Source organism: Capra hircus, chromosome 12 (genome assembly GCF_001704415.2).
Source record: "Capra hircus breed San Clemente chromosome 12, ASM170441v1, whole genome shotgun sequence".
NCBI classification, from domain to species: Eukaryota; Metazoa; Chordata; class Mammalia; order Artiodactyla; family Bovidae; genus Capra; species Capra hircus.
The window spans coordinates 13,424,301-13,447,298 of NC_030819.1; the positions used below are offsets into that span (position 1 = coordinate 13,424,301).

Below are 22,998 nucleotides of genomic sequence, written 5' to 3' on the forward strand. Positions count from 1 at the left end.
CTTTTCCCTCTGAGTCCAAAAGTCTGTTCTTTACATCTGTGTCTCCCTTGCTGCCCAGCATGTAGGATCACTGGTACCATCTTTCTAAATTCCATATGTGTTAATACACAGGATTTGGCTTTCTGTTTCTGCCTTACTTCACTCTGTATAATAGGCTCCAGGTTCATCTACCTCATTAGAACTGACTTAAATGTGTTCCTTTTTATAGCTGAGTAATATTCCACTATATATATGTACCATAACTTCCTTATCCACTCATCTGCTGATGGAGATATAGGTTGCTTCCATGTCCTAGCTATTGTAAACAGTGTTGCAATGAACATTGGGGTACATGTGTCTCTTTCAATTCTGATTTCCTTGAGGTGTATGCCCACCAGTGGGATTTGCTGGGTCATATGGCAGTTTGCTGGGCTTCCCTGGTGGCTCAGAGTTTAAAGTGTCTGCCTGCAATGCGGGAGACCTGAGTTCGATCCCTGGGTCGGGAAGATCCCCTGGAGAAGGCAATGGCAACCCACTCCAGTATTCTTGCCTGGAGAATCCCATGGACGGAGGAGCCTAGTGGGCTACAGTCCACGGGGTCGCAAAGAGTCGGACATGACTGAGAGACTTCACTCATTTTAACTCACTCAAAATGGCAGTTCTATTTCCAGTTTTTAAAGGAATCTCCACACTGTTCTCCAAAAATAGTGGCTGTACCAGTTTGTGTTCCCACCAACAGTGTAAGAAGGTTCCCTTTTCTCCACACCCTCTCCAGCATTTATTGTTTGTAGAATTTTTTGATGATGGCCATTCTGACCAGTGTGAGATGATACCTCATTGTGGTTTTGATTTGTCTTTTTCTAACAAGTGAGTAATGTTGAGCATCTTTTCATGTGTTTATTAACCATCTGTATGTCTTCTTTGGAGAAAAGTCTGTTTAGGTCTTTTGCTCACTTTTTGATTAGGTTGTTACTTTTTCTGCTATTGAGCTGCATGAGCTGCTTGTATACTGTGAAGATTGTTTGTCAGTTGTTTTGTTTGCTGTTATCTTCTCCCATTCTGAAGGCTGTCATTTCACATTGCTTATAGTTTACTTTGTTGTGCAAAATTTTTAAAGTGTAATTAGGTCCTTTTTGTTTATTGTTGTTACTCTGGGAGGTGAGTCATAGAGGATATTGCTGTAATTTATGTCGAAGAGAGTCTGTCTATGTTTTCCTCTAAGACTTTTATACTTTCTGGTCTTGCATTTAGGTCTTTAATTCATTTTGAGTTTATTTTTATGTATGGTGTTCGATAGTGTTCTGGTTTCATTCTTTTACGTGTAGTTTACCAGTTTTCCTAGCAGCACTTGTTGAAGAGACTGTCTTTTCTCTATTGTATATTTTTGCCTCGTTTATCAAAGATAAAGTGTCCATAGATGCATGGATTTATCTCTGGGCTTTCTATTTTGTTCCATTGATCTATATTTCTGTCTTTGTGCCAGTACCATACTGTCTTGATGACTGTAGCTTTGTAGTGTAGTATGAAGTCAGGCAGGCTGATTCCTCCAGTTTCATTCTTCATTCTCAAGATTGATTTGGCTATTTGAGGTCTTTTGTGTTTCCATACATATTCTGAAATTATTTGTCCCAGTTCTGTGAAAAATACCTTGGTAGTTTAATAGGGATTGTGCTGAATCTGTGGATTGCTTTGGGTAGTATACTCATTTTCACTATATTGATTCTTCCTTTTCCATTTCTCTCTTTATTCTTCTTCTTCCTTTTTTTTTTTTTTTACAAAGCTCAAGAGTTATAACTTAATTAGATATGTGTGATTTGTATATTGGTGACTCTCCATTTCTCTTAATTTTTAACAGTTGGCTAAACCCCTTGTTTAAAATTGGTTACAAACGAAGATTAGAAGAAGATGACATGTACTCCGTGCTTCCGGAAGATCGCTCCCAGCACCTTGGAGAAGAACTACAAGGGTGAGCACAGGCAGGAGGGAGAAGGGGAGGAAGACTGAGAATTTCCACGTGTGGCTAACGTTGTGTCGTGGGGAGCTTTGCCTTCCTCTGGATTCTCCTGAGCCTCCTTCCCCTGACATGGCACACTCACTCCCCTCAGGCTGACCCTGGGCTTAACACACTTTGGAGGCTGGGGAGCCTATATTTTCTGTGCATTTGTGGAAGTGGAGAGAACCTGCAGCCAAGACCCTGGAGGCTGAACTCTGTCCCTTGAGGTGGGGTCCCTGGAGGAGGGTGTCTGCTCTCCTGAGCTGCTCATGACCCTGTGAATCCAGCAAAGGCTTGGCAGGAACTTGTTTCCTGAGACTGAGACTTTTCCCTCAAGGCCTGTTTTTCTGGTGCTTCAAGGTCCGCACCACTCATCTTTCAGGCATCCAGTGAGCAATTAGCCAGCATTTATGGGGCATCCACAGAGTGCCCTGTAGGAAAGGCTTTTCCTCCAGTCTGCCACTTCCTTGTTTTGTCTGGTGGACACATTGTTCTTTACTGTACTTTGTTTCTCATCACAGGTACTGGGATCAAGAAGTTTTGAGAGCTGAGAAAGATGCACGGGAGCCTTCTTTAATGAAAGCAATCTTAAAGTGTCACTGGAAATCCTATTTAGTTTTGGGATTTTTTATACTTCTTGAGGTAAAAGCTTTTTTTATACTGTGCATTGCTTTTTACTATATGCAAGTCAGTACTGAGATGGACGGGACCTGTGAGGAGAGAGGCCAGTATTTTAAGATTAGAGGATAAAATGTCTAGAAATCATGATGAAGCCCAGCAGTTGTGTTTATCTTTAGAATGGACAGATGCTTAAAGGACTGGACCTCCAGGGATTAACTCTTTTCCTTTTAATAGGTTAAAACATAGTGTTGTGGAAGGAAAAGCCATTTTATACCATATACCTAGTATGGTGGAAAAGACATTTTATACCATATTAGGATATTATTGATGCTCAGTAAATAACATAAATGCTGAAAGTGATCCTTGACCAAAAGAATATACTACAAACTCAAGAAATGTGGTTTGGAGGACGTAAACTTGGACCAGAGCCTGGACAACATAAGACATTTTACAGATGCTCAGCAAGTGATTGTTAACTTGCCCAATTCACATCTGATAAATGCTTTCCTAAGAAGAGATCATCACCTCTCTCCTTCCTGTGACACCGAACCCGTGGCCCTGCATATGGGCTGGAGCTATCAGAGCTCCCAAGAGTACACCCTTCCCTGGGCCGCCTCCTTCCCTGTAGGCTGGGTCACCCAGGCCAGAGCTCCCTGTGATGAGGAGCTCCAGCTTCATCACTGAATTGCAGAGATTCCATGCACCATCCATGCTGGTTTCTGTCCCTGGATGCGGGGTGGTTTCCTGCTTGAAGGGGGATCCTGGTAGCCTGGCATTGGCAGAAGGTGTAGGAGGGGATGTGCAGTAGAAAACCAGAGACAGAAAGCAGTGAGGTTAGTGGCTTTCATGACCCTGAAGATCCCGGGTCAAGATCCCCCAGAGAGACAGTTTCACCCTGGGGACACAGTGCCATTAGCCCACCTATTCTGGCTGAGCTTGCTCAAGGTCTGCTGCAGACCCACTTGGGTGGCTCGTGCTCTCGGTGGTTCCTTAGCACTGCCTTAGGGACATGGGTGGCCTGTGAGTGTGTGAGAGCAGGAGGGATGGAAGATGCAGGTGCTGTGAAAGGGGTGGAGAAAGTGATGAGTTGTCATAAGTCCATTGTGTTGGGGATAAAGGGGGTGGACCAGGTGGTTTAGAGTTGGGGGTGTGGCTCTTGTTTAAAGATTGTGTTGAACCAAAGGGCACTGTGGGCAGCAGGCAGCAGAGTAGGTGAAGTCTGCCCCACACAATTGGAGAGACCAAACAGTCTGTCAGCTCACAGGTGACTGAGTGTTTCTGGGAGGTGGAGTCCTTGATGACAAAAGTGGATTGACCGTTGTGTCAGAGAGTGGGGACAGGTGTGTGGGGGTGGAGTGCCACCTTTGAGAGGGTATTGACCACCGAGATACTGCAGTGCCTTATGAGGGCAGGGTGGAGTGTTGATTTCAAAGTTGTCCAGCCCCAGTAATACTGCCTGTTGGGGATCTAGGAAGGTGCAACTGGTAGAGCCCTGGCCCCTCTTTCAGGAAGTTGGTTGTTGGGCAGTCATGGCAGAGAAGTGGGAAGTTGAGGACCTGGTAAATGTGGGGGCTCATCTTCTGTAGTATTAGAAGTACTAGTAGCAGATAATAAGACGGCAGAGGAGTAGATGGACCTGGAGTACATCTTCCTCTACGATACATCAGGAATAAACTTTCAGACACAGAAGTGCATGCAGAACACCAGCTGAGAGTGGACAGGAGTACCTGACCAGTGGAAAAGAATATATAGACCCACGCAAAACTTGAGATCAAGCCCTGAGCCTTTGGAATGGGTGCACTGACTCCACGACCTTAGTCTACCAGAGAACTAACCCTAGGGAGTATCAAATAGTGAGAACTTACACAATGGAAATCACTTGAATACAAGACCCAGCATAACCCAACCACCAGTAGCGCCATGTGCAGGATGCCTCATTTAAACAACAAACAAAACAAGCATACAAACACAATCATCATCAGACAAGATTAACACCTCACTCATCCTTGCCCATCAGAGGGAAAACAAACAAACAAAAACTCAGCATAAATCTCACCCTATATGAAGCTTACACAAACCATTGGACCAACCTTAGGAGGACAGAGAACAAAAGGAAGGAATAATTCAACCTTGAAGCCTGGGAAAAGGAAACCTGAAATACAATAAGTTAAAAAATGAAAAGGTAGAGAAATACTACACAAATGAAGGAACAAACTAGAAAAAACAGAAGTCCAAATAAATGAAGAGGAAATAGACAAGCTACCTGAAAAAGAATTCAGAATAATGATAGTAAAGATGATAAAAAACCTTGAAAACAAAATGGAGAAACTGCAAGAATCAATTAACAAAGATCCCAGGGATGGGGTAGCCTGGTGGGCTGCCATCTATGGGGTCACAGAGAGTCGGACACGACTGAAGTAACTTAGCAGCAGCAGCAGCAGAAGAAGAATTGAAGAATAAACATACAGAAACAAACAACACAAATACTGAAATTAAAAATACTCTAGAAGGAATCAATATCTGAAGCAGAAGAATGAATCTGTGAGCTGGAAGATAAAATGGTGGAAATAACTTCTGAAGAGCAGAATAAAGTAAAAAGAATGAAAATAACTGAGGATAGCCTCAGAGACCTCTGGTACAATGTCAAACCCACCAACATTCGAATTATAGGGGTCCCAGAAGAAGAAGAGAAAAAGAAAGGGTATGAAAATGTTTTTGAAGAGATTATAGTTGAGAATTTCCCGAACATGGAAAAGGAAACAGTCAATCAAGTCCAAGAGGCACAAAGAGTCCCATACAGGATAAATCCAAGGAGAAACATGCCAAGACACATAATTAATCAAACTAACAAAGACTAAACACAAATAAAGACTATTAAAAGCAACAAGGAAGAAGCAGCAAGTAACATACAAGGGAAACCCCATACACTTAACAGCTGATCTTTCAGCAGAAACTCTGCAGGCCAGAAGGGAATGGCAGGATATATTTAAAGTACTGAAAGGGAAAAATCTACAGGCAAGATTACTGTACCCAGCAAGAATCTCATTCAAAACTGATGGAGGAATCAAAAGCTTTTCAGACAAGCAAAAGTTAAGAGAATTCTGTACCACGAAACCAGCTTTACAAAAATGTTAAAGAGACTTATATAGTCAAGAAATACATGAGAAGAAAGAAGATCTACAAACTCATCCCCAAACAGTTAAGAAAATGGCAATAAGAACATATATATCAATAATTACTTTAAATGTAAATGGATTAAATGTTCCAACCAAAAGACACAGACTGGCTGAATGGATAAAAAAACAAGACCCATATATATGCTGTCTACAAGAAACCCACTTCAGCCCCAAAGACACATATAGACTGAAAGTGAGAGGATGGAAAAATATGTTCCATGTAAATGAGAAGCAAAAGAAAGCAGGAGTAGCAATCCTCATATCAGACAAAATAGACCTTAAAAGGAAGATTACAAGAGATAAGGAAGGTTACTACATAATGATCAAGGGATCAATCCAAGAGGAAGACATGATTGTGAATATCTGTGCACCCAACATGAGAGTACCTCAATACATAAGACAAATGTTAACAGACATAACAGGAGAAATTGACAGTAACACAACCATAGTAGGAGACTTTAACCTCCCAGTCACATCAATGGACAGATAATCAAAACATAAAATTAATAAGGAAGCACAAGTCTTAAATGATACATTAGATGAGATGGGTGTCATTGATATCTTCAGGACATGCCATCTGAATGCAGAATACACCTTCTTCTCAAGTGCACATGGAATATTCTCCAGGATAGACCATGTCTCGTGTCACAAATCAAACCTCAGTAAATTTAAGAAAATTGAAGTCATATCAAGCATATTCTCTGACCACAATGCTATGAGACTAGATATCAATTACAAGAGAAAAAACTCTAAGAAACACAAACACATGGAGATTAAACAATATGTTTCTAAATAACCAACAGGTTCCTGAAGAAATCAAAAGGGAAATCAAAAATTTCTAGAAACAAATAACAATGAAAACGCAACAACCCCAAACCTATGGAATGCAGCAAAAGCAGTTCTAAGAGGGAAGTTTATAGCAATATAATTCCACCTCGAGAAACATTGAATAGACAGCCTAACTTTACACCTAAAACAACTGGAAAAAGAAGAACAAGAAAATCCCCAAATTAGTAGAAGGAAAGAAATCATAAAGATCTGAGCAGAAATGCATGAAAAAGAAATGAAAGAAACAATAGCAAAGATTAATAAAACTAAAAGCTGGTTGTTTGAGAAGATAAACAAAATTGACAAGCCTTTAGCCAGACTCATCAAGAAAGAAAGAATCAAATCAACAAAATTAGAAATGAAAAAGGAGAGGTTACAACAGAGGATGCAGAGATACAAAGGATTATAAGAGACTGTTATGAATAACTATATGGCAATAGAATGGATAACTTGGAAGAAATGGACAGATCCTTAGAAAAGTTCAGTCTTCTAAGACTGAACCAGGAAGAAATAGAAATTATGAACAACCCAATTACAAGCACTGAAATTGAAGCTGTGATCAAAAATCTCCCCAAAAACAAAAGCCCAGGACCAGATGACTCTACAAGAGAATTCTATCAACATTTAGAGAAGAGCTAATGCCTATCCTAAAACTCTTTAAAAAAAATTACAGAGGAAGGAACACTTCCAAACTCATTCTGTGAGGCCACCATCACCCTGATACCAAAACCAGACAAAAACAACACAAAAAAGAAAACTACAGGCCAATATCACTGATGAACATAGATGCAAAAATCTTCAACAAAATTTTAGCAAACAGAATTCAGCAACACATCAAAATGCTCATACACCATGATCAAGTTGAGTTTATTTCAGGAATGCAAGGATTCTTTAATATATGCAAATAAATCAATGTGATACATCATATAAACAAATTGAAAAATAAAAACCATATGATCATCTCAATAGATGAAGAAAAAGCCTTTGACAAAATTCAGCACCTATTTATGATTAAAACTCTTCAAAAAATGGGCCTAGAAGGAACCTACCTAAACATAGTAAAAGCCATATATGATAAGCCTATAGCAAACATTATTCTCAATGGTGAAAAACTGAAAGCATTCCCCCTAAGATCAGGAACAAGACAAGGGTGTCTTGTTATTATTATTATTCAACATATTTCTGAAGTCCTACCTACAGCAATCAGAGAAGAAAAGGAAATAAAAATAATTCAGATCAGAAAAGAAAAAGTAAAGTTCTCACTGCAGATGACATGACACTGAATAGAAAACCCAAAAGATAGTATCAGAAAATTACTAGAGCTAATCAGTGAATTTAGCAAAGTTGCAGGATACAAAATTGATACACAGAAATCACTTGCATTTCTATATACTAACAATGAAAAATCAGAGAAATTATAGAATCAATCCTATTTACCATTGCAAAAAAGAGAAATACCTAGAAATAAATTGACCTAAGGAGATGAAAGAACTATACATAGAAAATTATTATAAGACACTAATGAAGGAAATCAAAGATGACTTAAACAGCTGGAGAGGGTGACCCCGAACAGCAGGGTTCTAGGGACCTGCATTTACCCTTCGTCTCCTCAATTTACCTCCTCCTCTCCTTGGTGGCAGCCCCGCCCACAAGAACAACAAAGGGAGGAGCAGGAGGTTGAAGCAAAATCCCCCATCCTGCTTCTCAATGAACTTGAACCTTCCAGAAGGATAAAGGGATGTTGATTTAGACTTAAGAACAAACCAAAATAAATTTGAGCCAAACTAGACAAGAGCTGGAGAGATATTCCATGTTTCTGGGTAGGAAGAATCAATATTGTGAAAATGACTATACTAGCAAATGTAATCTACAGATTCAATGTGATCCCTATCAAATTACCAATGACATTGTTCATAGAACTAGAACAAAAATTTTCACAATTAATATGGAAACACAAAAGACCCTGAATAGCCAAAGCAGTCTTGAGAAAGAAGAAATGGAGCTGGAGGAATCCACCTTCCTGACTTAATATTATCCTGGTTTTAGAACAGAGGACACTGAGTGCCAAGTAATTCCATAATGTGCCCATGGTCTCACAAAGCATAAAGGACAGAGGGACATTATGTCTCAGGCACTCTGACTTACCATCCTGACCATCTCAATGACTTATAGCTTGTCCAGTGTCAGAAATGCTCATTAAAAAAATTATTTAAAAATTCTTTTTGACTGTGTGGATTATGGGATCTTAGTTCTGCAACCAGGGATTTAACTTCAGCCATGGAATAAAAGCAAAGCATCTTAACCACGGGACCATCAGGGAATTCCCAGGAAGACTCATCTTGAGAGCTTTGTCTACAGGTCTCAAGACACATGCATCCTGAACTTGGCCTGAAGTTAATAAATAAGATGCTAAGAACTTCCTAGAGCAGGAAGTCAGATTGGGGATTGTAATTGAGGGTAGATTCCAGGTGACCATATACCCTGGGTGCCAGAAGTGACTAGGATGTTGACATTAGCAGTAGCATCATGCTGTGTTCAGATGGACCCAGGAAACCCTTTAAGAAACCACCTTTCCCTTTATTACCATCCCTAAGTGGCTTTTTATTTTATATGGTGGAAGATCTAAACTCAGCTCAGGATTCTCTAAAACATGAGCACATTTATTTTGTGACCTCCAGCCTTTTTTAAATTCCTCTGGTGCACAGGATGACTCATGGATTGTCTGTGGTTCCCAGACAGTGCTCTGACCAACCACAATGCAGGTATTCCTGGCAGCATCAGTGGGAAGAGGCAGGGCCATACCAGTCCAGGGTGAGAATTTTGGGGTTAGAATTTCAAGGTATGTGAACCTCTGTCCCATGAGAATTCAGGAGTGACTGTAATGCTTCGGGAAACAAGTACCAGGCTGATGTTGAACCTGGGGCATTCACAGGTCACCCCTAATTAGAACAGAACCGGCAGCGAGTTCTCAGCATGTCTGGCCCCACCCCTTTGTACACCTCCAAGAGGAATGTGGGGGGAGAGGACAGGTCTCCACCTGCCCAGGGCCCTCAGGGTGGGGAGGAGGGGCCTGAAGTCTCTGCCTGGACCAGAGACACAGAGAACACCTCTGCAGGTCATCAGAGCTTCCCTCTGAGAGGCGAGGTCTCCACCTGCTGGTGTTTAAGTGGGGTGACCTCAGAGAACCAGAGTAGGTTCACCCAGTCCCTTTCTCTGAGAGGGACAGAGTGACCAGAGTTTATGTCCTGTTCCCAGGAACATTAGAAAGGGCCTGGCCTTGTCCAGTTACTTGTTTGTCCAAGGCCACTTTTGCTGATGGTCTCTGGTCTAGGTGGAGGCTGAAGGAGGCACATGTTTGTGTAAATATTCACTTTGGAGCTCAGCTTATGGGCAGGGGATAAACAGAATCCTCTGAGTCCCACAGTGGGTGTTGTGCCTTGACTCAGGGCTGGTTCCCCAAGAGCTGTATTGGGCTTTTGCCTTTATTTCCCAACGCTTTCTTCCAAGTGTCCCTTGAGTCTGCTCAATGCAGGAAGCTGAAAAGTGGCAAAGTGGAGGCTTCGGTGGCAAAGTTACTGTGGGCTGAGAGCAACCACCGAAGTCCACACAGCAAGGGAGAGGAGGAGGGGGCACTGAGCCAAGCAGAAGAGGACCTGCAGAGCAGACCTGCTGTGTGCACCCTGCTGGATCTTGAGAGCATAGCATTAGCCATTAGTTGTTAGTGATATCCACAGTGATGACCTGTGGATTCATTTTTTAAAAAGCATAAAAAAGGTTTTATTCCCATTAAAAATAAAAAAAATGAAGTATAATTGACTTATATTAGTTTTAGGTATATAGCATAGTGATTCAATATTTGTATACATTATAAAATGATCATTGCAAGTCTAGTTGCCCTCTGTCACCATACAAAGTTATTCCAATATTATTGACTGTATTTCCTATGTTGTATATCACATCTCACTATTTCTTTAACTAAAAGGTTGTACCTTCTAATCTCCATCACCTATTTCACTCATTTTCCCCACTCCTCTCTTATTCCATTTTCTTTTAGAAGTCAGGGAAGTAGGTGCCTCTATTTTAAAGGTTGCATTCATAATGGTTAAAAATTAAAAAAAAAAATCTGCTTAGAAGTGGAACTTTTAATTGCTATCCAGAAATGTTGGCTTTTATAAATGACTTTTCCCAAGAGTTGTTCTGCATGGTGGCCTATGAGCAACACTGAGTTTTCTAAGCCCTTTGTGAAACCAGCCTCTGCCCTTAATAGAGCAGGTCTCTTCCCAGGACTTCTGTATCATAAAAATGATCACTTGTTTTTTAGTGTTGGTTTTAGAGTACTTTGAGCTGTTGTGGCTCTCAGTTGTCCCACAATTCCTCGAGGTAAACAAAGACCTGGAGGGCAGGTGGGCACATGATGGGCTTAGGGTCATGTGACTCACAGGTGGCCGACCTGGTTTCTGAAGCCCAGTGTTCGGACTCCCAGGCCAGTGTTCTGTCCTGAGGCTTCCTCTCCTCCCACAGCCTCCTCTGAGACTCAGAGTCAAGAGATGTTTTTCTGACAATAGCTCTGTGCTCCTCTGTCACCCACTTCCTACAGAGTATTTTTTTTTTCCCTGTAGGTGTTACAAATATTTCAAAACTACAAACATTGAATATGATTGAAGGGTAGTAGAAAGTGTCACCTGAGAATGTGCATTTTTGACACAAGGCTTATTTTTAGCTGATTTTTTTTTTTTGAGAAATAGGAGAAATTGTAAAGACAGAGCAGAAGTTACCCTTCTGTGAGGGACATTTACATTGATGAAGGAAATCTCCATTTGTAAAGGTGTCTTCCTCCCAGTACCAAAAAGAGAAGGATGTCTCTAAATCACAGAAGAATCTTGTCAATGGAGAATACTTAAATCTCCGTAACAAACCCAGCCATTTAAATTTTAGCTGCTTTTCCTATTAATTTCTCATATGTGTCCCTATCAACCTTTCTTTAGCTGGAGATGGTATTTAAGGTGGTGGCTTGGGCCATCTCAGGGAGTTACTCAGTTTTTCTTGAAGATGGTAGAATTGGGCCAGAAACACTTCAAGTAGTGTGGAAATGTAGCGGAGAAACTACAAGTTCCCATGAGAAGCAAGAGGTGAGCCGGAATGTCAAGTGCTTGCAGGAGGTTAACTAACAAGGACTCCACCAAGAGATGTCTGCCTCAGAGACTCTGAGACTCTTGTAGAACTTTGAAATAATTGTTGTGGTATTATGTTGGACTGTTTTAAATATCTTTTACAGTTTAACAGTTATGCAGAAATTCTTGTGAAGTTAGAAGAACAATGTTCCCAGTTGTTTTGTGGGAAGGCTATTCACTGGGTTATATGTTGGTGTCAAAAATGAAAGCTAATGGGAACAATTTTTAATATTGTTCCTGCTATCCAGAAGGTTTTCATTTGCTTAGTTTCAAGTTTGCTAATGAACATTTTCTCAATTGTTTTATTTCTTACTCGTTGAGGATTAGGATCAAGAACAGACTGAGGAGGGACTTCCATAGTGGTCAGTGGTTAAGAATTTTCCTGCCAGTGCAGTGGACATGGGTTTGATCCCTGGTCCAGGAACTAAGGCAATGGCACCCCACTCCAGTACTCTTGCCTGGAATGTCCCATGGATGGAGGAGCCTGGAAGGCTGCAGTCCATGGGGTCGCTGAGGGTCAGACACGACTGAGCGACTTAACTTTCACTTTTCACTTTTGTGCATTGGAGAAGGAAATGGCAACCCACTCCAGTGTTCTTGCCTGGAGAATCCCGGGGATGGAGGAGCCTGGTGGGCTGCTGTCTCTGGGGTCACACAGAGTCGGACACAGCTGAAGTGACTTAGCAGCAGCCAGGAACTAAGATCCCACATGCCTTGGGGCCCATCAACTGCCACTACGGAGCCCACTTGGTGCAACTACTGAAGCCTGTGTGCTCTAGAGCCTCTGCTCTGCAAAAAGAGAAGCCAGCAAAACCAGAAGCACGACCGCTGCAACTAGAGAGTAGCCCTCACTCCCCACAACAAGAGAAGGCCCACACAGCAAGGAAGAGCCCATGTGTGTCAATGAAGACCCAGCAGAGTCAAAGATAAATAAATAAACAAGATTTTAAGAAAGTGCAGACAGAGGAGTGGAAGCTCTGAGCCAGGACTGGCATTTGTTGTTCAGTCGATCAGTCATGTCAGTGTCTGCCACCCCAGGGACTGCAGCATGCCAGGCTTCCCTGTCTTTCACCACTGGCCTTACTCTTTTTTTGTTTTTTCTTTAATTAATTTTGATTGCACTGGGTCTTCACTGCTGAGCAAGGGCTTTTCTCTGGTTACAGTGCGTGGGCTTCTCACTGCAGTAGCTTTTCTTGTTGCAGAGCACAGGGTCTAGGTGTGATGGCTCCAGTAGTCAGCGCGCATGGGCTCAGTAGGTGTGGTGCACAGGCTTAGTTGCTCCACGGCATGTGGGATCTTCCCTGACCAGAGATGGAACCTGTGTCCCCTGCATTTGCAGGCAGATTCTCAACGACTGGATCACCAGGAAAGTCCATGGCATTACTACTTAATAAGGCTATCTGCTCAACTGGGTTATTAAATACTATCTCTCAGCAGAAAAAATCCAATAAGATAGTAATGAGGTGCCTTTATTTTATACTACTTTTTGGTGAACTTTTTGCATCTATCAGTATTCTCTTTGGTGGGTGACATTACTCTTACTGTAATTAGAACAGTATCAGGGTGAAAAGGAGAGCTGAGTAACAGGCAACAATGATTTCCTAAGAAAATCATAAGTTTTAGGGCTGTTTGGGATGGCAGGTGTTAGTGCTGGGCTTCTGATGGAGAGCCCCAGGTTTGCAGGCTGCAGCACCGGACTGCCCTTGGCCATACCTGGGCTGATATTCTTGTTTCTCTGTGTGAGCCTACATATTTCTATCTCAGTGAAGTCTATACAAAGTCTGTTTTACAGTGTACAATCTGAGGGGCTCTTCCATAAGCTTTTAGACTCTCTAGGGGTGAATGACAGGGCTTAATGGAAATGTAACAGTGAAACTTTGTGTTCTTGAGAATGGATCCTCTTACTCTGATCTGATCATCCTATGCATAATTCTTTAGCTTAACAGTGATTTCTTCTCTGTAATAGATGAAGCTTTCTATTACCTTGAGGAAGGTGAGGCAGTTGGTGTAGCCTGTGAACCTGTGAGTGCAGAACAAGACAGGGGTGTCGGGGTTTAATGTTATATTCATTTGAGGAATGGGGACAACTTTATATATCCTCATCAGACACTAGTTTGTTGAGGAGAAAATGTTTCTTAGTTTTGTTTGTGTTTGGGATTCTCCTTCCCTTCCTCTTGCATATCCTTTCCACAACTTCAGACAGACAGAAGAGCGCTATCAAGGAAAACCTGTCAGTTGCTTCTCCTGTCTGTGTTAATAAGGAAGGATTGCTTAAAAGGAAAAGCCTGCTCCAAAGTCAAGTTCCTGAAAGATTTCCAAAGTTTTGACATTTTTGTCTTTTGAGAAGTCTGTGGAGGACATGATGTTGAGGGTCATGGCGTTTACTTTTGATGACTTGGATTTGTGTTGAGTGTTTGGTTTTCTTTGATGGGAGAGAAGGGGACCTTCAAGGGGTGACTAGAGGGAAGAAGTAGGTTGTGGCGTGGAGTGGCCATTTGGCAGGGTGAGCAAGTGTTGCAGTTTTCTACCTTTAGTTTGGGGAAAGAAAATTGCTTTCCCTAAGTCTTACTCAAGGGAGAAGGTTCAGTGTCCCCCACCTCACTGGTTTAGGATGTTAACTTTTGCCTTAGGGAAGAGATGATTGGTAACATTTCTTCCAAACCAGCACCTTCAATAAGTGGCTGATGGCAAACTGTGGACAAAAATTGTTTTTTAGCTTGATTCCAAGGAACAGCCCAGCTTCTAGAGGGTAGAGACATATTGACACAGTGTCCCTCAGGGCTGAGACCCTGAGAACCTCCCCAGCCTGGTTTCTTTGTGATGTTCCAACAGAGTCTGGGCTCTGTTTTCTTGTTGTACTGATGTGTGAAGTTTGGGGTGGGTACAAGTGAATGCGTTTATCCCAGTGTATCAGTTCATAAAGATTCTTAAGGTGATTAGAGTGTGTCTCCCATACATGAACCATTTTGACTTTCTGTTAGGCTGAGATGTTGAAAGAACAGGGGGACAGGGATGGACTGCCAGCAGAGCTTGTTTGTATGGAAGCAAATTTCTTACCCTTTTTCTGGTGCTAGTGATAAAGAACCTGCCTGCCAATGCAGGAGTCATAAAGAGACACAGGTTCGATCCCTGGGTGAGGAAGACTCCCTGAAGAAGGAAATGGCAACCCACTCCAGTATTCTTGCCTGGGAAATCCCATGGACAGAGGAGCCTGGTGGGCTACAGTCCACAGGGTCACAAAGAGTTGGATGTGACTGAAGCGATGTAGCACCAGCACCCTAAGAATAACTTGGTATTTTGCCAAATGCATTCTAAAGCATTGGTTGTAGTATTTATTGAACTTCTAGAGTGTAGTGAGTACGAAGTACTAAGGCTTCATTGTCTGTGAATGTAAAATTTTGGCTTAAGGTTAAAACTACTGTCTGCTTGTCTAATAAGAGATAGATATTTTCTTTTCAGGTGAATCATACATGTAGTGTTTTGCCAAAATGCCCTTTTAATACACTAATAGTAAAAGTAAAGCTTGTGTTAAGAAAACTGGTAGAGCTTGCATTTCTAATTAAGCCTTTTTTTTTCCTTTTAGGAAGCTACCAGAGTCGTTCAGCCCATATTTTTGGGGAAAATGATTAATTATGTTGAAAACTCCAATCGCACGGATTCTGCCGCTTTGCAGGGAGCCTACGGCTGCGCGGCAGGGCTGAGCGCCTGCGTGCTCGTGTGGGCCGTTCTGCACCACTTGTACTTCTATCGCATTCAGCGTGTGGGGATGAGGCTGAGAGTAGCCGTGTGCCACATGATCTACCGCAAGGTGAGTGTCACTCGGTTCCACAGTGTGTACCCCCCCTGAAGGATCGGGAACATTTAGGGAAAGTTCTCTGTAAACTAAAAATTTTGTAACTGGGATCATTTGTACTTTACTGGAGAAGTTTGGTATCTGCACCAAGTCAAGTATTTTTTGTTGCTTTTCCAATATATAACAAAAAGTTTTCTACTGAGATTGGATCAGGGCTACCTTTTATGACTTTTAGCCACATAATATCCACTGTTGCATAATATCCACTAAATCTGTAATAAAATCTAATTAAAAATTAAAGTATCAAAGGTATCCCATTGATTTTCAATGTTTTTATGCCTAATTCTCATAGTGGTATTTCTGGAAATTTTGTTGTTGTTGTTCATTAAAACCTTCAAAGCTGTATTTAAAAGTGAACTTCAGGATTGGATCCATAAAATTAAATCTTGAACAGAATCGATTTGATAAAGGGAATGATTATATTTTTCAATGGCCCATTTAATCACATTCAGTACAATTGTGTTAACTAAAGAAAAATATAAATATAACTCAGGCTAAATACAGACTCGCTATATGCTATAGTTATGATTGTTTTATTGGCATTAAAGACAATAATTGTCTATTTTGGATAAAACTTGAAAATTTCCATTGTCTTTAGTAATTTGGGAGAGAATTTGTTGCTGTTCTTTCAAGTTATCTTCATAATACTGTGTTTCCTTTTTCTCTTTGGTATGCATTATAGAAGTTTTAATAACACCTGATTTGATGTGTTCAGTGATTTTTATATTGAGAAATGGCACACAACTCTTTCATAGCTTACCCTGATCTTAGCTAGTGTAAAAGGAATTAGGATTTCAGGTGTTTTTACAAAGAAATCGCCGCAGATACACCATGTCAACTGTTGAAAGGCTCTGTGTAAACTTGTTTCTCAGTATCTTGTTGCCCTGGGTTATTTGCTTTAAAAAATCCTCATTTAATTGTATTATATACTTAAATTTTTCTGTGAGAGTAGATCTGAAGTGTTCTTAAGTGAAAGTGTGAAAGTGAAAGTTGCTCAGTTGTGTCCGACTCTTTGCAACATCATGGACTATGTAGTTCATGGAATTCTCCAGGCCAGAATACTGGAGTGGGTAGCCTTTCATTCTCCAGGGGATCTTTCCAACCCAGGGATCGAACCCAGGTCTCCCGCATTGCAGGCATATTCTTTATCAGCTGAGCCAAAAGGGAAGATCTAAGTGTTCTCAGGAGACACACAAAATGGTAACTACATAAAGTGTGAATGTTAATTGGTTTTACTACAGAAATCATTTCCCAATGTATATTTTTAACAATAATCATGTTGTCCACCTTAATACATATAATTTTTATTAAAAGATAAAATCCTAACCAAAAGCTAAAGCCAAACAATTTAAATTGAAATTATAGCTTCTTTTACCTAGTTGCTACTTCTGCTGCTTATCTAGAGCTTCTGTTTCTTGGGAATGTTTTTCTTGGCAAAAGGTAAAGTGTCCTAGCTCTGTGAAAAATTCCACTGGTAGCTTGACAGGGATTGCATTGAATTTGTAGATTGCTTTGGGTAGTACACCCGTGGCGGATTCATGTTGATATATGGCAAAACTAATACAGCATTGTAAAGTAAAGTAAAATTAAAAATAAAAAAATAAAACCTAAAAAAAAAAAAGGTAAAGTGTCTTCTCCTCATCTTTCTTTGAGCAGCTTCTTGTTAATCTCAGTGCTGTATGAACCCAGGGGCCCTGGCATCTCACTGTGTATGTTTGGCACAAGAGCTGATTTCCTCCTGGTGACATGGAAATGGCAGTGATGACTGAACATTCTAGCCAGGGTTCTTCATTGTCCCCCATCATATATTTGTTATTCTCTTGCACCGTTCACTGTTTAGGAGATGAGTACTCAGATTTCTCCACAAGTTAGCTAGATGTTTGTCTTTCTAGATCGTGCTTACCTCCCATAAGTATGTGTGAAATTTCACCAGAACTGCACTGTGAAAACCTTCAGTTAGGTGTGAGGTCATGGTTCAGTCAAAGCTCCTCTTTGCTGCACAGGTGAGCCATTGTCCACCTGTTTTTCTTCCTCTTCCCACTAACACTTTGGAATGTCACCTTTGGGAAATTTTTAGGCTCTTTTTAGCTGAACTTTGAATGATCTTGTGGGATGTGTCATAAATAAAATGATTTGTCATTTCTACAAATTTGGTAAAGCTACTTTTGGCTTTTGGTCATTGATTTTAAAATTATTATAAAATATGCACAACATAAAATTTACAATTTTAACTAAACTGGGGAACATTGTTTAGTGACATTAATGACATGAAGAGCTGACTCATTGGAACAGACCCTGATGTTGGGAAAGACTGAAGGCAAAAGAGACAGGGGTGGCAGAAGATGAGATGTTTAGATACCTTCACTGACTCAATGGACATGAATTTGAGCAAACTTCAGGAGATAGTGGAGGACTGAGGAGACTGGTGTGCTGCAGTCCACGGCATTGCAAAGAGTTGGGCATGACTTAGTGACTGAACAACAACAATTTAGTGACATTAGGAACATTTACATTGTTGAGGAAACAACACTGCTCTCCATCTCCAGAATTTCATCTTCACAAAGTGATCCTATCCATCCAATAAACATTAATTCTCCAGCCACCCCACCCCCACCCCTACCAGCCATCACTGTTCTACTTCAATCTTTGAATTTGACTTGGTGTCCCATGTAAATGGAACTGTAAAATATTTGTCATTTTGTGTCTTGTTTATGTCATGTAGCACAATGTCTTAAGGGTTCATTGATGGTGAAGCAGGTGTCAAATTTAATTCCATTTTACAACTGAATAATATTCCATTATATGTATATACAGCATTCTCTGTATCCATTCATCTGTTAGTGAACATTTGGGTTGTTTCTATCTTTTGGCTATTGTGATCATTGCTGCTCTGAACACAAGTGTATAAATATCTGTTCAAGTTCATACATTCAGTTCTTTTGAGTATATTCCCAGAAGTGGAATTGCTGTATTATATGCTAATTTTGTGTTTAGTTTTTTGAGGAAGAACCATACTCTCTTCTACAGCAGCTACGTTGTTTTACATTCCCATTTTATCATTGATTTTTTTGTTTAACCTGAGGACTATATGAAAAAGTTTTGTGAACCATGAGACTCTGTTTGGATCCAGTTGGTGGTCTTTGAAGCAGCTCATGGTGTCTGTTCAGGTTCCTCAGATCTCTAGGGCATTTTTCTTAACAAATAGAGGAATTTGCAGCAGAGGCTGTGTTTCTTGTAAAGTCAGCAGACTGGCATTAAGAACAGAGGTTCCTCACAGGAACAGTGTTTTGAACATTATACTCACTCATTTCAGAAAGAATAAACTAAGGCCAAAGTGTTTAAATGAGATCACACACAGAATTAATAATTGATTCCAGATTGATAGTCTGTCCAAGTCCTCTAATTTCTTTCTTTAAGGTAGCCTTTCCACTCTCATCTAGTTTGGCTCAAATTTATTTTGGTTTGTTATTAAGTCTAAATCAACATTCCTTTATCCTTCAGGCAGGTTCAAGTTCATTGAGAAGCAGGATGGGGGATTTTGCTTCTACCTCCTGGTCCTCCCTTTGTTGTTCTTGTGGGCAGGGCTGCTGCCACAGGAGGAGACAAAGAATGAATGTAGGTCCATAGAACTCTGCTGTTTGGGGTCACCCTCTCTGTCCTAGGACTGCTCAAGACCCCACGAAAACACACTCCATTTTGCTATGTTGTTACTCCTTGGAAGAAAAGTTATGACCAACCTAGACAGCATATTGAAAAGCAGAGACATTACTTTGCCAACAAAGGTCCGTCTAGTCAAGGCTATGGTTTTTCCAGTGGTCATGTATGGATGTGAGAGTTGGACTGTGAAGAAAGCTGAATGCCAAAGAACTGATGCTTTTGAACTGTGGTGTTGGAGAAGACTCTTGAGAGTCCCTTGGACTGCAAGGAGATCCAACTAGTCCATTCTAAAGATCGGCCCTGGGATTTCTTTGGAGGGAATGTTGCTGAAGCTGAAATTCCAATGCTTTGGCCACCTCATGCGAAGAGTTGACTCATTGGAAAACACTCTGATGCTGGGAGGGATTGGGGGCAGGAGGAAAAGGGGACAACAGAGGATGAGATGGCTGGATGGCATCACTGACTCGATGGATGTGATTCTGAGTGAACTCCAGGAGTTGGTGATGGACAGGGAGGCCTGGCATGTTGCCATTCATGGGGTTGCAAAGAGTCGGATACGACTGAATGACTGAACTGAACTGAACTGAATGTTGACTTGGTATCACCTTAGCAATCCAGTTCTCTGTATCTTTCTCTCACTAGGTACTTCGTCTGAGTAGCTCAGCCATGGGGAAGACCACCACAGGACAGATAGTCAACCTGCTGTCCAACGATGTGAACAGGTTTGATCAGGTGAGCTGCCCCTGAGGGATCCTCTTCCATTTCCCATCCTTCTTACTTAGTGTAGCTTATTGGGATGCCAGGTGCCAGTGTTTGGTGTCAGCCAGGGTTCTGTTGAGGACCTAAGACAAGGGTCCTTTTTATCCAACTCTCGTTTCTTCTGTGTGCAACTTAGATGTAACAATGTGTGTTGTCCTGTGGATGAGAATTTTGTTTTTCTAATAATAGACAGGCAGCAGGATTCTTTCCCAGCTTGGTTAGTGTCCCTAGGGGTCCTCCTGGTGTAGCTCATCTTGGCACATGGTGTTGGTATTGCTGGGCTGTCTTCCTCCTCTTCTGGATGAGGAAGGCCTGGTGGGCAGGGGTTTTTCTTTCCCTGTTCAGTGCCTGCTGTATGGGGAGCCTGTGAGGAATAATGCCAAGTGGATGGTCCTCAGCCAGACACAACCTCCTCTCTGCGTCCCTCTGTACTCTTTTTTCCCACTTACTTTATGAATAGATCATATTACCCAGGGCATTGTAGCTGTTGGTCAGAATTGTACTGCACTAGACCACTTCTCCTTCAATTATTAATTCATAAACCATGAAGTAAGACTTCTACTCAGTTTCAGGGATAAATTAGGCTTAGTTTTTGCCCCCCAAAAGCCACAGCCTGTCAGGGAGGTAAATACTTAAGTAATTACTGGAGAGAGTAGTAGGTACCATAATATAGGCTCTCCTGGGGAGATGGTGGCTGAATTTTGGAACAAAGAGAGTTTGGGGAAACCCTGAGCTCATCTGTGTTGTGGATAAAATTCAGATCTTCCTCCCAGTGCTGCTGCTTGGATTCTGTCTGGCCGGTTCTGTGCTGCCCCAGAACAGTGTCATCTGGGGTGGATGTGTGGATTTCTGCTTTAGCAGGTTTAAAACCCACTGTGATCATTTCTGTTTTGGTTCCTGTATCTTCTTTGTTGCTGCTGCTGTCCGACTCTGTGCGACCCCATAGATGCCAGCCCACCAGGCTTCCCCGTCCCTGGGATTCTCCAGGCAAGAACACTAGAGTGGGTTGCCATTTCCTTCTCCAATGCATGAAAGTAACAAGTGAAAGTGAAGTTGCTCAGTCATGTCCGACTCTTAGCGACCCCATGGACTGCAGCCTACCAGGCTCCATTTACAAGCATATTATTTCTATACTGTGTCCTTACTTGTGTTGTTTTTTATAATATCCTAAAAGGGCTTATCTTTTTCTTTAAGGTAATGATGTTCTTGCACTATCTGTGGGTGGGGCCACTGCAGGCAATTGCAGTGACTGCCCTGCTCTGGATGGAAACAGGAATATCGTGTCTTGCTGGGATGGCAGTTCTCATTTTCCTTCTGCTGTTGCAAAGCTGCTTTGGGATGTGGTTTGCATCACTCCGGTAAGTGAAACACTGGTTTAAACAATAGGTAACGTATATTTGGTGAAAACCACAATCTGTTGAATGCTTTTGTTTAAGAAATAAAATGCCTTCTCTGATCTCTTCTTTGTGTGTGTTGTAGATGCTTCAGGCTTAGTTTAGCCAGTGGTGGCTCCAGCTTTAAGCTGAAGGATAATCTTGAAGCAGGAAAAGTTATGGGATTTTCCAAACCCTCCCAGCACTGTACCTGAATATGTAGAGTGTCCTTGAGTACAATGTACCTATATTGAAGTTATTTAAACATTATTAAATAGTAATAATCCTTCAGGCTTGATCTTAGCTGCATATATTTTTGTTATGCTTGGGTTAGAGTGATTTTTCCAGTATGTATATTCATGTCTTATTTTTAATTCAGCGTTTCCATTAATTTATAAGTGTCCAAGGACAAAGTCAGTTTTGATTAATTTTTAAATCAATCTATTTATTTTAATTGGAGGCTAATTACTTCATAATATTATGGTGATTTTTGCCATACATTGACATGAATCAGCCATGTGCCCCCCATCCTGAACACCCCTCCCACCTCCCTCCCCATCCCATCCCTCTGGGTTGTCCCAGTGCACCAGCTTTGAGTGCCCGGTTTCATGCATCGAACTTGAACTGGTCATCTGTTTCACATATGGCAATATACATGATTCAATGCTGTTCTCTAAAATTATCCCACCCTGACCTTCTCCCACAGAGTCAAAAAGTCTGTTCTTTATATCTGTGTCTGTTTTGCTGTGTCACATATGGGGTCCTTGTTACCATCTTTCTAAATTCCATATATATGCATTAATAAACTGTATTGATGTTTTTCTTTCTGACTTACTTCACTCTGTATAATAGGCTCCAGTTTGGCACTCTCTGGGTTTCTTGATTCAAATGTGTTCTTTTAAATAGCTGAGTGATATTCTATTGTGTATATGTACCACAACTTTCTTATCCATTTATTTGCTGATGGATATCTAGGTTTCTTCCATGTCCTAGCTATTGTAAACAGTGCTGTGATAAACATTGGGGTACACATGTCTCTTTCAATTCTGGTTTCGTCAGTGTATATGCCCAGCAGTGGGATTGGTGGGTCATATAGCCATTCTATTTCCATTTTTTTTTAAGGAATCTCCACACTGTTCTGTAGAGTGGTTGTACTAGTTTGCATTCCCACCAACAGTGTAAGGGGGTTCCCCTTTCTCCACACACTCTCCAGCATTTATTGTTTGTAGAATTTTTGATAGCAGCCATTCTGATCATCATGAGATGGTACCTCATTGTGGTTTTGATTTGCAGTTCTCTGAAACAGTATCAGACTTTATCTCTTTGGGCTCCAAAATCACTGCAGATGGTAACTGCAGCCATGAAATTAAAAGATGCTTACTCCTTGTAAGAAAAGTTATGACCAACCTAGATAGCATATTCAAAAGCAGAGACATTACTTTGCCGACAAAGGTCCATCTAGTCAAGGCTATGGTTTTTCCAGTAGTCATGTATGGATGCAAGAGTTGGACTGTGAAGAAGACTGAGCACCAAAGAATTAATGCTTTTGAACTGTGGTGTTGGAGAAGACTCTTGAGAGTCCCTTGGA

At 41.2% G+C, this 22,998-nt stretch overlaps 1 protein-coding gene across 1 annotated transcript in view; it reads left to right on the top strand.

The window, feature by feature from the left end:
- The window catches only part of LOC102187779 (multidrug resistance-associated protein 4-like), a 210,362-nt gene continuing 189,238 nt past the window's right edge, over positions 1,875-22,998 (top strand). Inside the window, 5 exon segments of the mRNA XM_018056290.1 lie at positions 1,875-1,945; positions 2,494-2,614; positions 15,352-15,576; positions 19,921-20,010; positions 21,232-21,395. Coding sequence (XP_017911779.1) covers positions 1,890-1,945; positions 2,494-2,614; positions 15,352-15,576; positions 19,921-20,010; positions 21,232-21,395 — 656 coding nt within the window. The 5' untranslated portion in view covers positions 1,875-1,889.